The sequence below is a fragment of the Mauremys mutica genome, chromosome 11 (assembly GCF_020497125.1).
Source record: "Mauremys mutica isolate MM-2020 ecotype Southern chromosome 11, ASM2049712v1, whole genome shotgun sequence".
Taxonomy (NCBI): Eukaryota; Metazoa; Chordata; order Testudines; family Geoemydidae; genus Mauremys; species Mauremys mutica.
This window is the reverse complement of record NC_059082.1, coordinates 28,067,649-28,086,577: the sequence shown is the minus strand read 5'-3', so window position 1 is coordinate 28,086,577 and position 18,929 is coordinate 28,067,649. Positions and strand designations below refer to the sequence as shown.

General features: G+C 39.4%; 1 protein-coding gene across 7 annotated transcripts in view; it reads left to right on the top strand.

The window, feature by feature from the left end:
* The window catches only part of THSD4 (thrombospondin type 1 domain containing 4), a 645,198-nt gene that overhangs the window by 617,696 nt on the left and 8,573 nt on the right, over positions 1-18,929 (top strand). For all 7 annotated transcript variants that reach the window (XM_044980124.1, XM_044980125.1, XM_044980123.1 and 4 more), the window contains one exon: positions 7,782-7,961. In XM_044980124.1, coding sequence (XP_044836059.1) covers positions 7,782-7,961 — 180 coding nt within the window. The remainder of the gene's footprint in view (positions 1-7,781; positions 7,962-18,929) is intronic.

The following is an 18,929-nucleotide window of genomic DNA, read 5'->3' as shown; positions in this document are numbered from 1 at the left end:
TGCTGCTCTAACTGTGCTGTCATAGCTAAAATGGCAAAACTTCTAAGTGTAGTCAAAACCTTAGTCTCCTTTTTGGAAATTGAATTAATTTGATTTAATCCCATTAGAGTACTATACTTTATGACCCAGCTTCCTCAGAAAATGAGAATGTCAGAAATCTATGGACATTGCTTCTGGCATTTAAGGCAGCTCAAAAACTCAAAACCAGCATTCTTCTCTTTGGACCCTTCATCACAGAGCCATTGCAAACCCTGAACACCAGCAGGGAGGCATGTAGGTCACAGCCAAAGCACTAAACATGAATAGACAAAAGCAAGTGCTAAAAACAAAAGTTATTTTTGGTTTGGCTCCCCTGAGTTCTGAAGTGGCAGGTGAAGAGAACAAAATTTGGCCAGTGGCCAGCTCCCTGGTGCTCTTGTACTAAGATAAACTCTTCCCTTGTCCCACATCTCAATGTTTCTTTTCATTCTAATGGAAAAATATTGCTCTCGGTGGTAGAGGAATTTCAGAAGCTGTCAACTGGAGCCCAAAGAGTTACATCCCCTTTGTGTGGACTTTTATATAACCTCTAGAGGTTTTCAGACTGCTGGTACCTACATTCCATCAGATTATTAGGGAAGTGCCTCTTGGCTGGACCTGTAGTTTCAATGTATCAGAGATTTCAAGATCCCCTGGGATGATAAAGGATGCTTAAATGGAGATTTAAGGGTTCCTATTCTGAAAATGCTTTGAAGTCGTGAAACACAATATAAGTGCTAATCGTTGGTATTTTTAAATAGTCACAATAGACTTAGTTTTAAAAGATGTTTAAATGTAATTGTAACCATATTTGAAATCTGTGTTGTATTACACAGAGTACTCCATACACACGAATAGGAGCTCTGCATCTGCTTCTGTCCCCATAGAAGAGAAGGGAGCTGATGTTGCATACAAGCCTTACATGGCAGTTTTCTTGCACATCAGGCTGCATAGAAATACCAGCATCCTCCCATTGTAACTCTCAGGAGCTTTTGAAGTCAAGTGACATTACCTGAGGGGTTCAAAATGTACCCAGCATAGTAAATCTAATCATTCTGGGTCCTGCACATTGTTCCAGCAAGAGGAATTTGGCTGTCAGCAATCAGATAACAAATCACAAGCCCTTTCAACATAAAATGCCATTTTTACCACATATAGGGCTTTCTGTAGAAAAAGTGTGGTCAAAAACAATACACAGATTGTTAATGTCCAAGCAAGTGCCAACAAACATGGGGGCCATGAAGAAATGACCTGTACAGGCGTTGAAAAGAAAGTAACTCCAAGATAGCCCAGCTGTCAGTATTGTCCGTACATTCCTTCAGAGCAAAGACTGAACTCAGAGGGTCAATGGGGTAAGAAATAGTTGTAAGCCATAAGAATGCTTCTGGTGCACCATCCCATGTTCAGATATGATTCTGCCCAGAGGCCTTTTCTAGACTGAGCCACAATGGAGATAGACTAGAAGTTGAACACTGCACACATGAAATATATTATTTGTATTTTTAATCTGTGCTTTACAGCATAGGAATTTCTGCACATTTGAACATCAATACAATAAATAACATATTTAAGAACCTAAAAAGGGAAAGTGTAGAGTAAGGGGAGACCTGCATTGATTTAATGGATCTGAAGTATCTGTGTTCCAAAGAACAGAACATCTCCGAGGATAACCAGAACACCGCCTTTAAGAACAATGTGCCTGTTTTGTTGCTGTCCCATTTAGGTTACATATAGCACAGAAGACGGAAGACACTCTTTCCAGCAGCTTCTAGTGAACCCTTACTGAGGAAGGAGAATCCCCTCTATCTGAAAACATTACTGCACCTGTAACAGCACCTGCAGCTCCTTTTCTGATGGGTGATGGCTGTTTCCTGTAGCAAAGTCTCTCAGGCATTAACAGCATTTGAGGATATTGTCTGTTGTTGTGCCTCAGCTTTTCCTCTGAATTCCAAATGCTACATGATTTTTCCAAATCTCCCTGCTCTTCGATCACAGTCAGCCTTCCCTTTTAAATGTACTCAGGCAACTGAAGGGTACCTCAGTGAATTACTGTCAACCTAAAGACATCAAAAAAATTGAACTCTGGACATCAGCAGTTGTACAGAAAGTACACGGATCTTTTACATCTTTCCCTAGGCCTGTTCAGTCCATTTGTGAGAGTTTGGTTACACACAGTGCTGCAGTTGGGAGCTAGATCCTAGTAAGAGGATACATGCTGTTTTACAAAGCTAATTGCAAACAAATCATCAGTGAGAAATCCTGTAAATAGTGGGTATTTTGTGGCTGGGAATGGAACTTGATGAGGGGATTAACATCTGCATATATCATAGTTACAGTTAAATAGTCTTTAGATCTCCCCAAGGTTGTATGTGCAAGTGATTTTCTTGCAGAAGTGACTAGAATACATTCTCTACAAAGAGAAATCTTCTTATTGCAATTGAAAATATATTCAGAATCACATATATTGCTGTGCACACAGTTTAATTACTAGTTAATGATCAATCCTTTTACATTGATTGACAGCTGTTGCTCAAGTCCTGAATGTTCAGACCTGTTGTGAAGAACAGAAGTTATTATGAAATAAAATTATACTTTTAGCTTTCACAGCCATTCTCAAGAAAATCAGTAATAAAATACTATTGGGACTCCAAGTGATTTGCAGCAGATTTGTCCTTTATTCAACAGATTGTCAGAAACCACCTCTAAATTACATTATCTACATTATACCAACAACAATGTTTTTAAAAATGAGAGTCGGTACAGAATTTCACTGATATCGAGACAATGCGGTGGTTATTGCCTCCAGACCTAAAGCTGGGAAGCAGTATTCCAAAGTTTTAAATCATAAAAGCTTTGTTTTCCATTGAACACACATATTGTGCAGTGTATAAGTTGAGGCAATGCTCAAGTATGTGTATTGAAATGGAAAAAAGAGGCATTTTAAGTTTTAAAACCAGCTATTGAGTCTAACATGGGTGCCATTTTGGATTCATTTCTAAGAAAATGTCTACCTATGCCCATTTTAAAATGCTTAGACAGTCCCTTTTTTAGGACTTGGCTACTGCATTCAATATTAAACAGTTAAATCATCTAAATTAATCTCTTGCAAAAATCAAGAATGTAATTCATTTGTTCAATTTTTTCCTGATTCCAATCTCATTTACTGTGTGGTAACTCATCAAAGTTCTTAGCAAATGTAATTTATTATTTTGTACTTATACTGAGTACTGTGGTAAACCTTATTCATAATCTGTGCATGTGTTTCCTTTGTAACTATTCAGGAACAGAAGAAAATCTCTCTCATATTTCACCCAGCACACATGTCAAAAATCTATTAGTGCTACGTATCCTTGCAGTTACAATAAAATACACAAAACAGGGATCATTTTACATAGTCTGTGCACATAGACAAATGTTGACGATTGTGATTATTGATTACAAATTGGTAACAGAGATGACCTGTTTCATAGCTTTAACTACACAGCTGGTCTATCTAGAACTAAGCCAGAGTTGTAGTCTCTCTGAAACATGAGACCCCAAATTTCACTTCAATTTGTGTCACCCCTGAAGGTTCAAACTGCACCCAAAACTAAAAATCTCTTCACTCTTATCACACAAAGTCTCCACCCTAACAATGACTAGTTTGAAAAGACAATACTGTGGGGAATTTGTATGAATTAGTGGGAGTGGAATGGAGTGGCTGGACAAGTGGAGGTAGCATACCGCTGAGATACTAAAAATGCAGAAGATACTGTGTAGTGCTTGTCCATTAATATAGTGTGTGTTTTTATTTGCCATTTCCACGTGTTTTTCTCATTTCACTGACCTATCACAACTTGGTGCCTGTTGTCCTTGACAAACTCACCACTCTGACTTCTCCATTGAGTTAAACAAATTTAAAACAGAGAAAATGAATCAGAGCTATTGAACATTGGATCACATTCTACTTGTATAAGCATACTGACCCTGCTGAAGTTAATGGCAAAACTCCTATTGACTTCAACAGAACCAGGAATACAGCCAGAAATTCCACATATAACTTCATCTCTCTGAAATAGAAATAGTATTATCCTAAGAGGGTATTAGCTCTATTCCATCCAGTAAAAGGAGCGTGGTCAGGGCAGCTTCTGGAGTTTTGGCTGACTATTAAAGATTTCTGGGTAGAATCGCTGAAGGAGGGGAGTGGCAGGGATGTTTTATATAGCAGTTAAAGAAAAGGCAGCTACATTGTTTCTCCTGTTGTTTATTCTGTTCAGTAGCTGATTTGCTCATGTTCTTCCTGATAAGAGTTTGACACAGTACCCGTCAGTGTGCTGTTAAGGAATTATATGATTGAGCTTTTGCTATATGTGCATGTTAGCCTAGGTAAACTGTATGCTGATTTTCTCAACACGCCCTGTACTTTTTCATTGGTGCCAAGGTTTTTGTGGTTATCTGGTCAAGGGATCACAAATTCCACCCAAAACATAAACAGAATCCCCATTATTAATAACACTCAATTGTTTTAGGCCAGAATAAGCCTTTGAAAATCATACCCCTTTATGCAACACAGAAACCAATATGCTGCTGGAATAATCTTCTAAAGGCCTTTCAAACAATGCCAGGAACCGTATCGTGTGTATTTAACCTTTAAACAAGCAATAAGAGCCCATGTAAGCCAAATTTCCATTTCAGACTGGAACCAACACCACCTCACATAGATATCTGCAAACACTGAAGGAAAACCTTGGCAGATTCAGGCGTTTTCTAAAAACCGTGCACACTATGAGAATTTGTAATGCTGCAGAAATGAACTCTAACCTTAAAAGGATTAGTGATTATAATCCTGCTTGAATCCGGAGCAGTATCAGTGAACACGTCCCTCCTTTTAAAAACAACAAACAAACAAAGAAGTGTGCTGGTAGCAACACAGTTTTGGATTTCTCTAGGAGTACTGATTGTAACCATACCAAATAGGGTATTGCCTGACTGGATCAGATCCAAGGTGCATGCCCTGTACCCTGCCAGTAGTCAACACCAGATGCTTCAGAGGAAGGTGACCCCCTCCCCCCGAAAGCAGATGTGGGGCCCTTCCAGCTAACTGGGGGAGTATTTCTATCCCGTGCAGTCCCCGGCTCCCGGGAATGTGAGCCACCGCCCCTCCTGCAGCAGGCTCAGGGCCCGCGCCCCGGCAGCTCTCACTCCCAGGAGCCGCAGAACCCGAGTGTGGTGAGGGGAGAGCTGGGGGGCGCGCCTGCCGCCGGTCTGGGGTCCCAGCCGCTGGCACCGCTCAGCCTCCTGCCGGCCTGGGTTCCGTTCACTCAGCCGGCAGTGGGCTGAGCAGGGCCAGCGGCCAGGACCCCGGCTGGCAGCCGCGTGCTAGGCAAAATCGGCACGTGTGCCGTAAGTTGCCGATCTCTGATGTACAAGATTGTCATTAACATCCCTTAGTATTCTTAGGATATATTCTAACAAATAAACTTCCTGATTTGTGCCTTGTTCAGACTGCGCCTGTGATCCCTATTTTCAGATGGCTGCCGTAAGCTAAACTGGCTCCTAAAACCTAGTGAATAAATATAGGGTTCTCAACATTCATCCTCAATGTTCCTTTTCACAGAGCCTCACAGAAATTTGTATCCCATACTGGCCTAGTTCAAGTTATACGTTATCACATTACGAACTTTAATAGCAGTCATGCTCAAACATAACAAAATGTTTCTTTAGAGTGGAAAGCCTCCAACTTATTTCAGTTTAATATTATGGACTGATATTTTAGTTTAGTTAAAGTGTATTGTCTCAGCGTTTAACCTAAGTTTCCTATAAAGTTTACTTTATGAGCAAAATCAATCCTTGTGATAAAAAGTGTGCAATAGTTCTCAAGACAGCGATGGACCTTCCTCTTCCTATAAGTAAGAAAAAGAAACTGCCATATAAATATACTATTCTGAGACCAAGTACAGAAATCAAACAGCTGTGAAATGTAAAGATAAAGAATCCTGTGTTTACACCTTTTTGCTTCTTTACTTTTAACATAGCTTGGGAAACTAAGCTAATGGTGTTGTCATGGCTTTAGTCAGAGTATCCTTTTTGATTTGGTTTTGGTAATGTTCACATTTGTTGGAATTTCATGCTCTGAATTCAAATCAACAGTTACAGCTGTCATATCCTCTACAGAAAACACAAGTTTCCTGATATAATCCATTCAGAACGTGATTATTTTTTTTTAGAAGTTTATTGGGGAAAAAATGTTTTGTTGGCTTTCACTAAATCCTCCAACTGTATTTTTGATAACCCTTCTTCATCACCTGCTGACTAAATGCTGTGCATCTTCCATTGCTTCCAAGTGATCTACAGCATAGGTACTGCAGTTTAGGGAGCAAACTTTTCAAAACTAAGTGACAGGATTCTAAGTCTCATTTTCAAAGTGATGTAGGCATTCAGGAGCTTAAGGGGTTTTCTATGCAGTTTTTATATTGCTTTATCTATGCCAGTTTAGAAACGGATACAATTAAGGTGGTACAACTACCTAATGTGGATGCAGTTATACTAGTATAAAACTTCTAAACTGACATAATTAAAGCATTGTAAAAACTGTGTAGACCAGCCCTAATTCTCATTTGAAAGTCAGAGACTTAGGCTCCTAAGTCACTTAGGCACCTCTGAAAATTTGACCCTAATTTTGGGTAACAAGACCAGGGTAAAATATATATTTTTACTGTGTTGATTTTAAAGAAAATGTGATTGTTTCATAAAGACTCATGTCTTATGAACAGTTTGAAAGGTATGCTTTTTAAAAAGTACTTCATTTTCTTTTCTCTTTCCTAGGCTTCAATTAAATTAATGTAATTGACACCCCTGTAAAATGCTGGAAATATGTAACTAGATTAGGTGGCTTTCTGAGCTGACAAAATATTACTTGTTTCTGTAGTCTTTAGAACCAAAGGTAGTGCTTTAGCTGCTTCAGTACGGCAAGTGTAAGGATTTCTTTTTTTAAACCAAGTAATCCTGTTTCCTTATGGACAGTTTTGAAAAATGTACTTTGGCTCCCAAATAAATAAACAAACAATGGAAATCTTGTGTGTCATTTGTTTATTGGCTAGCCATATGGAACAGTACAACGAACGTATAAGCCTAGAACTTGCAAGTTCTTTCACAGCACTCACCTGATTGCTGTGCTCCAGCAAAAACGTGACAAAAAGCTGTATAGCCTTGAGCCAGTGAAGCACTTAAACATAGGCTAAACATGAAGCATATGAGTAGTCCCATTGATTTTTATGGGACTACTCAGAAGCTTAATTATAAGCATGTGCTGAAGTACATTGCTGAATCAGGGCCTCAGGGCACAATTAAGGTTAAGTGCTATGTCTAATATTTCCCAGGGCAGCAGTATTTCAAGTCCACTTTTCACCTGCAGTTTCCTAGCATAAAATAAAGTTGGGCTGTGGGCAGGGCATAGGAAAGAGTGAATAATCAGGTCTGCCGTGGTGAGGATGAGAAGAAAGATCTGCCTCAGTTCAGGGGAGGCAGGGAACAAGGATGTACAAGAGGACATTAGAATGTTGCAGTCCAGATTTGTATCCAGGGACTTGGAGCATAAGCAAACAAAGCTTTAAATCTTTCTTCTTCAGAACATTAATTCTTAAAAAGTGTGACCTCCTTCTGGTGGCACAGAACGCTAGTCTAAAATGCATATTTAATTGATGAGAGTAGCTAGAGTACATGACTAGAATATCAGAGATATGCTGTTATGTGACATCCACCACTCTTTCTGTTCCCTGATGCAGTGTTCAATTGAATGTGGCAGCGGAACCCAACAGAGAGAAGTCATTTGTATTAGAAAAACGGAAGGCAGTTTTGATGTGTTGAACCCTTATGAATGTTCATTTTTGGAAAGACCTCCCAGCCAGCAGCCCTGCTACCTCAAACCCTGTGGGGCTAAGTGGTTTAATACAGAGTGGAGCACAGTAAGTCCTTTTTTCCTTTTCTATATTCAAGCCAGATTGGTGCGTCTCTGACCATCTCCTTTGTATTTATATGAAAAACATCACATGGGGAATAACATTGACCTTGAAATGAGACTTCATATTCTCTGCACGTGAATTATATTGTAAATAAAACCTGCTTTGTGCTGTCTCTGGGGGCAAAGCAGCTGGAAATCTTCCCTACAGGGACAGCCAAGGAGTTCCCTAACAGAAAGGAATCCCCAGGTAGTGCGGCTGCCTCTGCATCACCCATGTCCCCCTCCATATAGGGGACATGCTGAGGAAGAATGGAGCTCATGCTATTTCACCTGCTCCTTGTCCCTATGGGACCACGGCAGACAACATAATTTAGAACAGTCTTTATGCTGCTTATGGCCCCCAGCTTGTCCATCAGCAAGGGAGCAGAAAAATGGTGTAGCACTTCCTCCACACTCCTAGATCTCCTCAGCTGCAGTGAGGGTAAACTAATGTGGGATTTAGTTAATCCGATAAAAGAGAATGTACACATCTGAAATGCTATGGAGTCAAGCCAGATTCCTTTCTGTTGGGAGACTCTTCGGCTGCCCTGTGGGGAAGATTTCCAGCTGCTTTGCAACACAGACACAGCACGTTTTATTTATAATATAATTCATGTACAAAGATTCAGTTTCATTTCAAGGTCAGTAGTGTTATCCATGGTGCTGTAGGCCCATTGCTTAGGGCCATGCTCCTGGACTCATGTGAATACTTCAGAATTTAAACTTTATATTTTAAAAATTTGTCATGATTGTGAAAACTCAGTTGTAAGCAATACAGTGATTCTGCCTGAGTCTGGAGACAGCCTGAAAAAATAGCTTGGACTGTCCCATTCACCTTAATTGTTAGCTCTGAAATCCACTGCTTTGAGGGGTCCCACCAATACCATCCCAGAAGAGGACTCTGTGCTTGGGGGGTCCTTATTGCTGTCACCTGGGTCTTGACTCTACTGGGGTGCTCTAGGCAGAGGTAATGCTCCAGACATAGTCCTGTGTATGGAAAAGTGGAGGTTGAGTCTTTCCTCCTGTGGGATAGACCCCAGCCTACCTGAATAGAGGGAACTGTGGTCTGGGAAGTACATAGGATCAGCCTGTCCGAAGAAGAATTGGTGAGTCTTTATGAGGTGAGGGTGAGGGTACTTATGAGTGAGAATCCAAGTTGGTATGGGGCTAGAGTGTGTGGGCCGGAGAGGAGGGGACACTTGGGCTGTGCAAGGACCCCAGATTGCCGATTTAACTGAGAGACAGCAATCTGGCTTTATGTTGTCCTCCAAATGAACAGTGAGCCCCTATCCTCAGCACTGTGTCATTAAACTGGAAAAATGGAGATGGCTCTGCTGAGAATAGTCAGCTTTGTGTGACTGGTAAATCTGTGAATTAAAATGCCTAGGAGTTTTATGAAATGGTCTGTCCATTCCACAGTGAAACTGGCATTTGATCCCTAAGAAATAGCTAGAAAAATACTTCTGGCTAAATTCAGAAATCAGAAATAACTCAACTTTAAATTCTTATTGACACTGACTTTAAAGTGAAGTAGAAAGGAACTTATTTAACAGATATTAAATTAATGTCAGCGATTTTTCTATAACACTAGGTTAGAGATCTTACCACAGCTTTGCAGCAGCACAGCTGCCAGTCACAATGTGGTGGTTTTGTGGTGTGTGATTGTGGTTTTAGCTGCCCATTTTAATCAATAATGCAACAATGCTCCCTTCTGCAGCTGCTTATCAGAAAACTACCATTCTTCCAGCTGCTCTTTCATGGCATTTTTTCCTGATGTTTCTACGACAGAAAACAATTGCAGTAAAATTGATTAAATAAATTTTCAGTTGCAATTTAGTACAATCAAGGGTCTGTGAGGCTGACTTGTGTTAGTTTTTTTCCCCTAAAGAATATCCCTTTGTGACTGTGAATTTAAAATGATCCTGGGGCAATATTCATTCATGATATATGGTGTAACCCTCCAAGAAGCTGAACATCAGCAAATCTAATTTTAAATTAAAAGGGAGTAGAGATTTCTATTCGGGGTTTGGTTACCCAGGAAGTTATTCTGCAATAGCTATTCCTGATTAATTTCCTGTCTGGATGCTTTTATTCTGGAATAAAAGTACTTTAATCTGAATTATCTTTATTCAAGTGGATCAAACTAATTTGGATTAAGGCATTCTTATTCTGGGATAAGAGTGCTCACACAGGGAGTTAATCAGTAATAGCTATTCCATTTTAAATCCACACCCTATCTTAATCCAGATTAATTTATCTGTGTAGACAAGCCTTCAGACCCTTTTTTCATGTCTATCACTGTGGAATCTCCATCTTTTAAGATCAGGTCCATATCATTTAATGTTCTTCATTTGTTTAGGTTATATACTATAAACTTATCAATAGGTTTAATAAATTAACGTTACTAATTATGGCTAATAAGCTTTTATGATATTGTTGGGTTTGTCACGGCATGATCTAGCAAATCTTTCTATTTACCTCAGCGGGTACTAGTTGGACTGTTAGTATGGGCAATTTCTCTTATTTTCATCATGTAATGAATTTGCACTGTCACTTGTACAATCACTAGAAATCTCGGAGAGCCAGCTCAAGGATTGCCTAATCCGATTTCTTGCTTCCCAGGAAAAATTGCAGAGCAATGTGTGTGCCACTTTCCCACACTGTCTGCCTAATGTGCAATGCAGTGGTCTCTAAATGTTCTGGAATATTCAGGATATATCAGGGAAATTCCCCACTGAGAGAAGAACATGTCATTACTGTTGAGCTGAGTGAGACTTGCTGTGAGGATGTTTGTAAGCAGTATTGTAGCTTTACACTTGCTGCTGGATATGAATGATACAGGAAAGAAGGGCACCACCAGGGCAAGAGTGATTTGGAAAGGATTTAAAAGCTTTTGGAGATTGGGATCTAAACCACTCAGCTACTGGTGGATTGATAACAAACACATGCTGCAGCCCACTGGAGTTAATTTACCAGTTTTTATAAATGGAGATTATTTATGGAATTATTTTAACATAAAGAGAACTTGAATGGAACCTTCAAGGTGTGCACGTACCATAGCTAAGTAAACATGTGATCTTCATATTGTAATTTTGTCTTGCCTCATCTCTGCAATTGTTTTTCTCACCCATCCATGTATGTAATAATTCCAGTAGTATGGTCCAGTACTGTAAAAAATAACTACAAGTGTAGTGCTCACCACTATTAATGTTTCCATTACAATCCCCCACTAGTAGTAACTGTATTCATTAGTCAGTGTTGGCATGATCTGGTTACTTATTTTGAACTTCTTCCATACTCTATTTTTTTTCTGCAAAGTGCCTATCCCAATTTGAGGCACTGTACAAATATTATCACTCTAGAATATTAGGGTTGGAAGGGACCTCAGGAGGTCATCTAGTCCAACCCTGTGCTCAAAGCAGGACTAATCCCCAGGCAGATTTTTGCCCCAAATCCCTAAATGGTCCCCTCAAGGACTGAACTCACAACGTTGGGTTTAGCAGGCCAATGCTCAAACCACTATGCTATCCCTGCCTAGCATTGTTTTGCTCTTAAAAAGCATTTGGGAAGTGTTGCAATTTATTTTCTAGTTTTGGATATAATTTGAATACAATCCCAGTTTTCTATGCAACTAACACGAAAGAAGGCTGCCTCCTAAACTGATATAACTTGGCATAGACACATTGACCTCAGAGAAGCTATATTGATTTACCCCAACTGAAGATTTGGCCCACAAAATGTAAAGAGAACTAACATTCATGAAACCAATGTTTCAGAAAAACTACACTGTTAGGAAATAACAGGAATAATATCAGTAAAGAAGATGCTGCTTGTCAGAATAAATAGAAATTAACTGTTTATAAGGTTGTTGGAAGGTATCAAATCTATATAGTTCCAAGTGTTTGGAGGGTTTTTTTCTTTTCTTTTTGTCTGCTTGTTTTTTTTAATTAGATTCCCAACTGACCACATCTAATAAAAGAGAGAGAGGGCATTTTCTGTCTAAACACCTTTTACACACAGACCAGTAATCCCTGACTATCACTGTATATGTGTGTGTTTGAACATGCCTTATGGGACAAAGAAAAGGGAGAAACTTTTCATTATTGCGATGTTTCAGGATGTTACCTGTAGTGACTTTCCACTAGTTATTTCACTGTGGATCAAAAGGTAGCACTTTTTCTTTCCTTCCTTTCTTAGTATGCAGTATGTTTCTGAATAGTCCACAAAATCAGCATGAATGTAAAATTAAAATTTGGTACAGGTGTTTTTCTTGCAACTAAGTCTGCACTGAAAAATGGCTATTAAGTATTTAGCATTGGAGAATATTAAACAGCTGATACATGCTGTACTTGGAAAATTAGTTCTGCAAAAATGGAAATGTTCTTACAACTGGACCTAATAATATTCTATTAATTAATCATGTATCTCGAATTATCCCCCAGTTCTTTGTATGTATCATGTTTCATTTGACTGCTGGGTGATGAACAATACCAATGAACTGTCCTTAGCATCTGTGTTAAGCCTGGGATGCCTGAGTGGGCTTTTAATAGAGGTCCATTCCAGGGAAATGGGTGTAAATGATCAAAATCAAACTGGATAAATCCAACTATCCTTTCAGTCCTTCAGCGAATAGATAAGACAGAATATAAAGGTATAGAGCCTGCTTACACCAGATATGAATTTGGCCCTTTATAGCTGAGTATAATTATTGAAAATGATGTATTTTTTTCTGTTACTAAGTGGTTTCACCCCTTAATGATATTACCCAGAGCATTAAGAAGTGCCGCTTTCCAGGATTATGGCTTCATTTCAAATTAAGGAACACTAAAGAATGATGGATGTGCTCCAGTTCCCAAAGCTATCTGATATTTACCATAAAACAGTCTACAGCAGTTGGAACATCACTGAGTGTAGAGCTTACTGTGCAGAAAGTGCCATGTATCAACATTTTCCAAAGGAAGCGGGCCAGCTGATGTGCACCAGTGCCACAAGTGACTTTGGTTTCATATATCTTCCCAACATAGCTCATCTTTGACAAAGTAGCTTATTAGAATTATGATGAAAAAAATCAACATTTATCACAAAAATGAAAACCCAAAACTCCAGTATTTCCTCAGAAGGACATATGATGTGTCTGAGGAGCACTTAGATGACATCTTATTAAATGCTGTAGTTCACTCCTTTTTGTGGCCTTAAATCAAATCCAAAATGACAGTCCTTTGTGTGGAGAGCCCACAGACCCCTCATTTTGATTTTCCTTCCGCAAACCTTTAGTCAAGCGCCTTTGAAAGTAATATGATTCTAAATCCCTCCTGACATTTTTTTCCCACATGACATTAAGGATAGAAATTGCTTTTTGTTTGTCCTCTTGCTTGCATTGCTCATTTATCTGGCCACACTTAGGGCATCAAAGGAAAGCAGAAAAGAAGAGGGAACACTTTAGCCACTTTCTTTCAGAGGCAGAAACAAAATAAAACAAAGCAGCTGAGCAGAATTCAGATTTTGCCCTGTAATTGTTTCAGGGGTGCTTCTCTGAAAACAAAAATGCATGTTTGGCTCTCAATAAAATCAACATAAATCCAGAGTAACTCAGCAGAAATCAATCTAAAATGAGACCCAGGTTCAAGTCTGTGCCCTGCCACAAACTTCATGTGTGACTTTGGTCAAGCTGCTTAACCTCTCTGTGCCTCAGTTTCCCATGTGTAAAATGGGGCTAATGATATTTCCCTATCTCACAAGGCTGAGGTTAAACAAATTATCAGCTGAGGTGCTTTCAGATGTTCTGATGAAAAGCACTATATGAGAGTCAGGTATTATTCCTGTTGTTATTTTATGTCAGTGGAATTTCTTCAGATTTTTGTTGGTGTTGCTGGCAGCCAATTTTGGCCAAAGTGAATTTGCGCTAATAAACCATGTGGCCCAAGTTTTCAAAAACAACCTTTAAATGCATTCCCACAAGCTAGTGGACACAGTCATTTGCACCCACAAAAAGACAGAATCTGTGTGTACAGATTGTATTTGCATGTGTTAACAAATTCTACCTTTGCAAACCCAAAAGATATGGAGAGACTCAATGGCTGTGTCTACAACATTGTGGGGCACAAATACGAATCCTAGTTGAATACTCTGGCTTTTTACAAAAAGTACATTATGATTTTTTCTCTGATATTGTTACTGGTAGTAAGGGAAGTGTGCAGTTTATTATGATGAGATCTAAAGAGGGAGCTAAAATATCGTTATGCGATTAGTATCACTTAGAGCAGGAGGGAAGGATCAGCCAGTGTTTAGGGCTCTATTATGGGGTTTGAGAGACTCAGATTCATATCCCTGCTCTGCCACAGACTTCCTATGGACCCTAGGCAAGTTATTTGTGTCTCTGTGACTCAGTTCCCCATCTGCAAACTGGGGGTACTTCTCTACATCACAGGGGTATTGTGAAAATAAATACATTAAAGACTGTGAGGCACTCAGATAGTATAATAATGGGGGTCATATGATATAGATGGCTGTGGTACTGGCAGATTAGATGGCAGGTTCAAAATGACTGACTGATATTCACAGGAAGGCACATCATTATGTAAAATCTTTTGGTGACAATGATTGGTGTTATGATGGTAACAGCTATTTTTGTAATGGTGGCAAGTGAAATAGTTATGCCAAAAAAAGACAGGAGGAAAACAGCCTGTGTAGTCTGGGGTTATTTCAGTTCTAATCCTTAAAAGTGAGCCAAGGTTAATTGAATAAATGTGAAGCTTGGGAGCACTGAGGATCATATTGGTCAAAGTGGACAAAATCCTGAAGAACTCATTCAGACAAAACTCCTGGAGTCAATAGGGACTTTGCTTGAATCTGGATTTAAGGATGTAACTCAATGTAGTTGGCCTTGAAAATCCCATAGCTGCAGGTACAAAAATCTTTGGCTTCTGGAGAGCTGATTTTGATGGAATACAGAAATTGCCTTGAGGAGCTGTGATTAGAAATTGGTAATGTATAGCAAGCCTATAGGGCTGCAGGAAGTGCAGGACATAGTCAGCTGAAGAAAATTAAATTGGAATTCTTCCTGGTTAAATGTGCACAGAGGGAAAAGAACAACAGAGGCCAATGTGGTTCAATAGTGATGTAAAGACTAGAGCAGTGTCAACAATAGGCAGGAGGCTTTTAAAAGTATTTAAAATATAAACTGTGTGGTAATGAAGAGAATGGTGAGATATATAAAAATAAGCAGAAGGGAATAAGAAGAGTAATTAGAGGAGCCCGAAAAAATAATACAGCATATAAAATTACAGAGAAAGTTTCTACCAAACTATAAAATTGGTGGAGAATGTAAAGTAGGAAAAATAGACATTTATCTGTTGTTGTTTTTTTAAGTAGAAATATGAGTGGGGGTAAGGATGACAAAAATATAAACAAACCCCAGGATTAGATTTCCTGACAGGAGTTAGAGAATGGGTGAAAAGAAATGGAAATGATTTTATGGCAGACAAAGCATCGGATTCAGATCACTGTCCTCCACAAGTGTTAAAGGAAATGAGGAAAGCTATTAGTGAAAGATTAACTGATATGACTTGCTTTCCTGAAAGACCTAGATGTGGGGAATTTAATAACATTATTTCCAAAAGAACTGTGAGATTAGCCTGGAATCCTACACATGTTTGGAGGAAAGCATTAGTGACTTAGTAGGATTTAATAAGGGAACACTTTAAAAAAATGTATTAAGGTCTAGATTGTACCATTTAGGCAAAGCAGTGATTAGGGAGCAGTGTGAAGCTGTACCACCCAAAGGATACCCATGCAACTATTAAAAATACAACAAATTAGTTAATATGTTTTATGCAAAAAATCTTAGCACCAAAACTCCCCAATTAAGACCCCAGCACATACAACATCCCACCTTCTGACGCACCAAATTGTTCAACCCTATCCACATGTAAAGCCCGAAAGAATATGCGAGCTTTGTAGCATGTCTAGTTTGATAACAGACAGTGAACGATAAATCTCACTACTCTGCACTGAAAAATTTGGTAACCTTTCACCATAGGCTGAGAATGTCTCATGAATTTCCACTTAACCAAGGGTGGGGGACACACCACTCTGACCTCACTCCATACCTCAGGATCACCAAATTTCAGTAGATGGTGATGATAATATAATACCTAGCTCTTATGTTGGGCCTTTTATCAGTATATCTCAAAGTACTTTACAAAGGAGTTTAGTACAATACTGTATAAATGGGAGGTCTTGCCTAGAATTAATTTGGAGTTATGGTACGGGGTGGATGGCGTGAACTGTGAGTGTGTGACTGAAGTGAAAGTGCTGAATGTTACATAATGTACCTACTGTAGGTTTCAAAAGCATTTACTGAACAGCCACATTCAAGATTGTGAGCGAAGAATTAATGAACTGGCTTTTGGGGAAGAGAGGCTCTCAGATGATATTGTGAGGTGGATGGTATAAGAACCTGAATAGCATAGAACAGGAAGTAGCCTTACACAAAGTCTGTTGTGCACATACTTTTGAACTGCATCATGCACCACATTTCAACATCTGTGCTGGGAGGAAACTTTTGCAGTTCTACGGTATGTCTACACTGCAATTAGACACCTGCTCCTGGCCCGGGCCAGCTGACTCAAGCTGGCAGGGTTCAGGCTGCAGGGCTATTTAATTGTGGTGTAAACCTTCGCGCCTCCCAGCTTGCAGGATCCTAGTGCCTGGGCTCCAGCCCAAGCCCAAATGTCTACAGTACAGTTAAACAGCCGGTTAGCCTGAGCCCCACAAGCCCAAGTCAGCTGGCATGGGCCAGCCATGGGTTTTTAATTGCAGTGTAGACGTACCCTTAGTAAGACAAGGTAGGTAGTGATGGCTTGTAAGAAATTTGAAGGTAAAAGCCACGTTATTATTTTATGGTACATTGATCAAAGTACAATAAGAGAGTATTTTCCTCTCCGATGGCTTTCTCCTTTTATTAATGCTTCTAGTTTAATACCTCAAGAAAAATACATTTTATTAGAGGTTTCTCATCAGCTATTGTCCTATGTTCGTTTTTTGTTTCTTTTTGGTAGCAAAGCTAACCACCAAGTAGCCTCAGGACATGCAATTCTTACCTCAATGCATAGTACAGTATTATTTAAGACTCTAAATGCTAATTTAATGAAAATTGGTATATTCACAGTGTTCAGGAACCTAGGCCTTTATGCAAAGCAAAGCATAGACGAGTCTGTTCATTTAAGAAACTGCTGTTGGAAGGAAATCTTGTTGATGCTGTGCTTGGCAGTGTTTTAACAGTATTGCAGGCACATGGTTGCTGTAAATGGACAAAAATTGATGGATGTGCTATGAACTTCTATTGTAAGCCGTGGAACTCACACTGCTATTATTCTACATCAATGTTCATCTCATAATCAAGTTTGATCTAATTTAAGTTTTTTTTTAAATGGAGTGAAGAATCATGCCCTAGGGTTGAAAGCAGAGTTTATCCATTACAATAGATAGATGAGGCTTGGCTCCTTACCATTTATCAGTACAACCTTTGTGCCTATTTTGACATTTGTCTGATTAGATTTTTCATTTAATGGTAGAGGGATAGCAGTCCCAATACACTCTTCTTTGCAAAGGAGTTGAGGGTAATAACACTCGCATAATGTTTCTAACCCAGTTTCCAGAAACCACTATCAAAGATTGGAGTTTTTAAAGACTTTTGTGAAAATACTGGCTGTTTTGTTTAAAACACTTAATCCACTTAGGGGTTTTTCAAGAATACTCAAAGGTGCTGTTTCTGTGTCTGATTTTAGTACATTTGCCAGGAACCGGAGCAGAACTCTCAGCAATTATCAATGGTATGTGCAAGTATAGGAGCAGGTGCTGAGACAGTAATAAGCCATCCTGTAAATCTGTGATCCAAGTGTTATGACTTCTCTTAGGGCCAAATTCAGCTCACATCCGCCCTGGTGCAGTTCCATTGCAATCGACTGAATGGCACTCGCTTTAGACTCAGACTGAACTTGGCCCTTTTGGTGAAGTCCTCCTGGCTCCCAAAATGAAGCAGCACCTCAATGATTACACTGAGTAGGATGGTCCAAGAAGTGGAGAGAACACAGAGGAGAACTCTTGGCCCCCTGCAGTCCTCTTGGCCCCCTGCAGTCCTCTTGGCCCCCTGCAGTGTGGTATGTAGGAATGTGTAGGGGATTTAAGGTCAGCCCAAGGGAGTGGTAGAGACGTGGCAAGTAGGTCTGCGACTTTCACTGATACTCCAACTTGCTACATCTGACACTGAGCTGTAGTAGTAGTCAAGACTGCCCTTGAACCATCTTCCCTCCCTTCATTTTTCATTTCCACCATCACCCATGTTTGTTCTTCTGTGCAAAAACTGTTTAGTTCAGTTGAGCGCAGTGCACATGATTTTCACATTGCAGCATGTTTATGGTATCCATAAATATTTTTCTCCTGTAGAGAAAATGAGATTTTGTTTTTTCAGAACATTTTCTTTACACAGAGGGCGAATTAAAGACTCCTGGGCTATCAATTCCATATATATTTCATGAAGGCTGCATTTACTTTAAAACAATCTTGTGTGTTTTGATCAAAAGAGCATTGGAGTTGGTTACAGTTGTCATGAGAAAGTGTAGTGCATTTGGGGATTAAGGAATCACAGTTCTCCCACCACCTTTCCTCTTTTCCCTACTGTGATGCTGGCAGACCAGGTGTCAGCTCCTGCTGAAGGCCTAGGCCAATTCACTTGTGTATTAGCATAGATCAAAGTGATTGTTAAATGTATAAGAGTATATTGGTGTTTAAACTTCATGAAAACTAGTGGGATGTTACCTGCATTGTTTTCACTTATCCGTATCCTGTTATTATGTAATAACAAACATTTACATTGTGTAACCCCTGTAACTAAATAACCCATCAAAAGGGAAAGAAGTCTTGTGGAATGCAA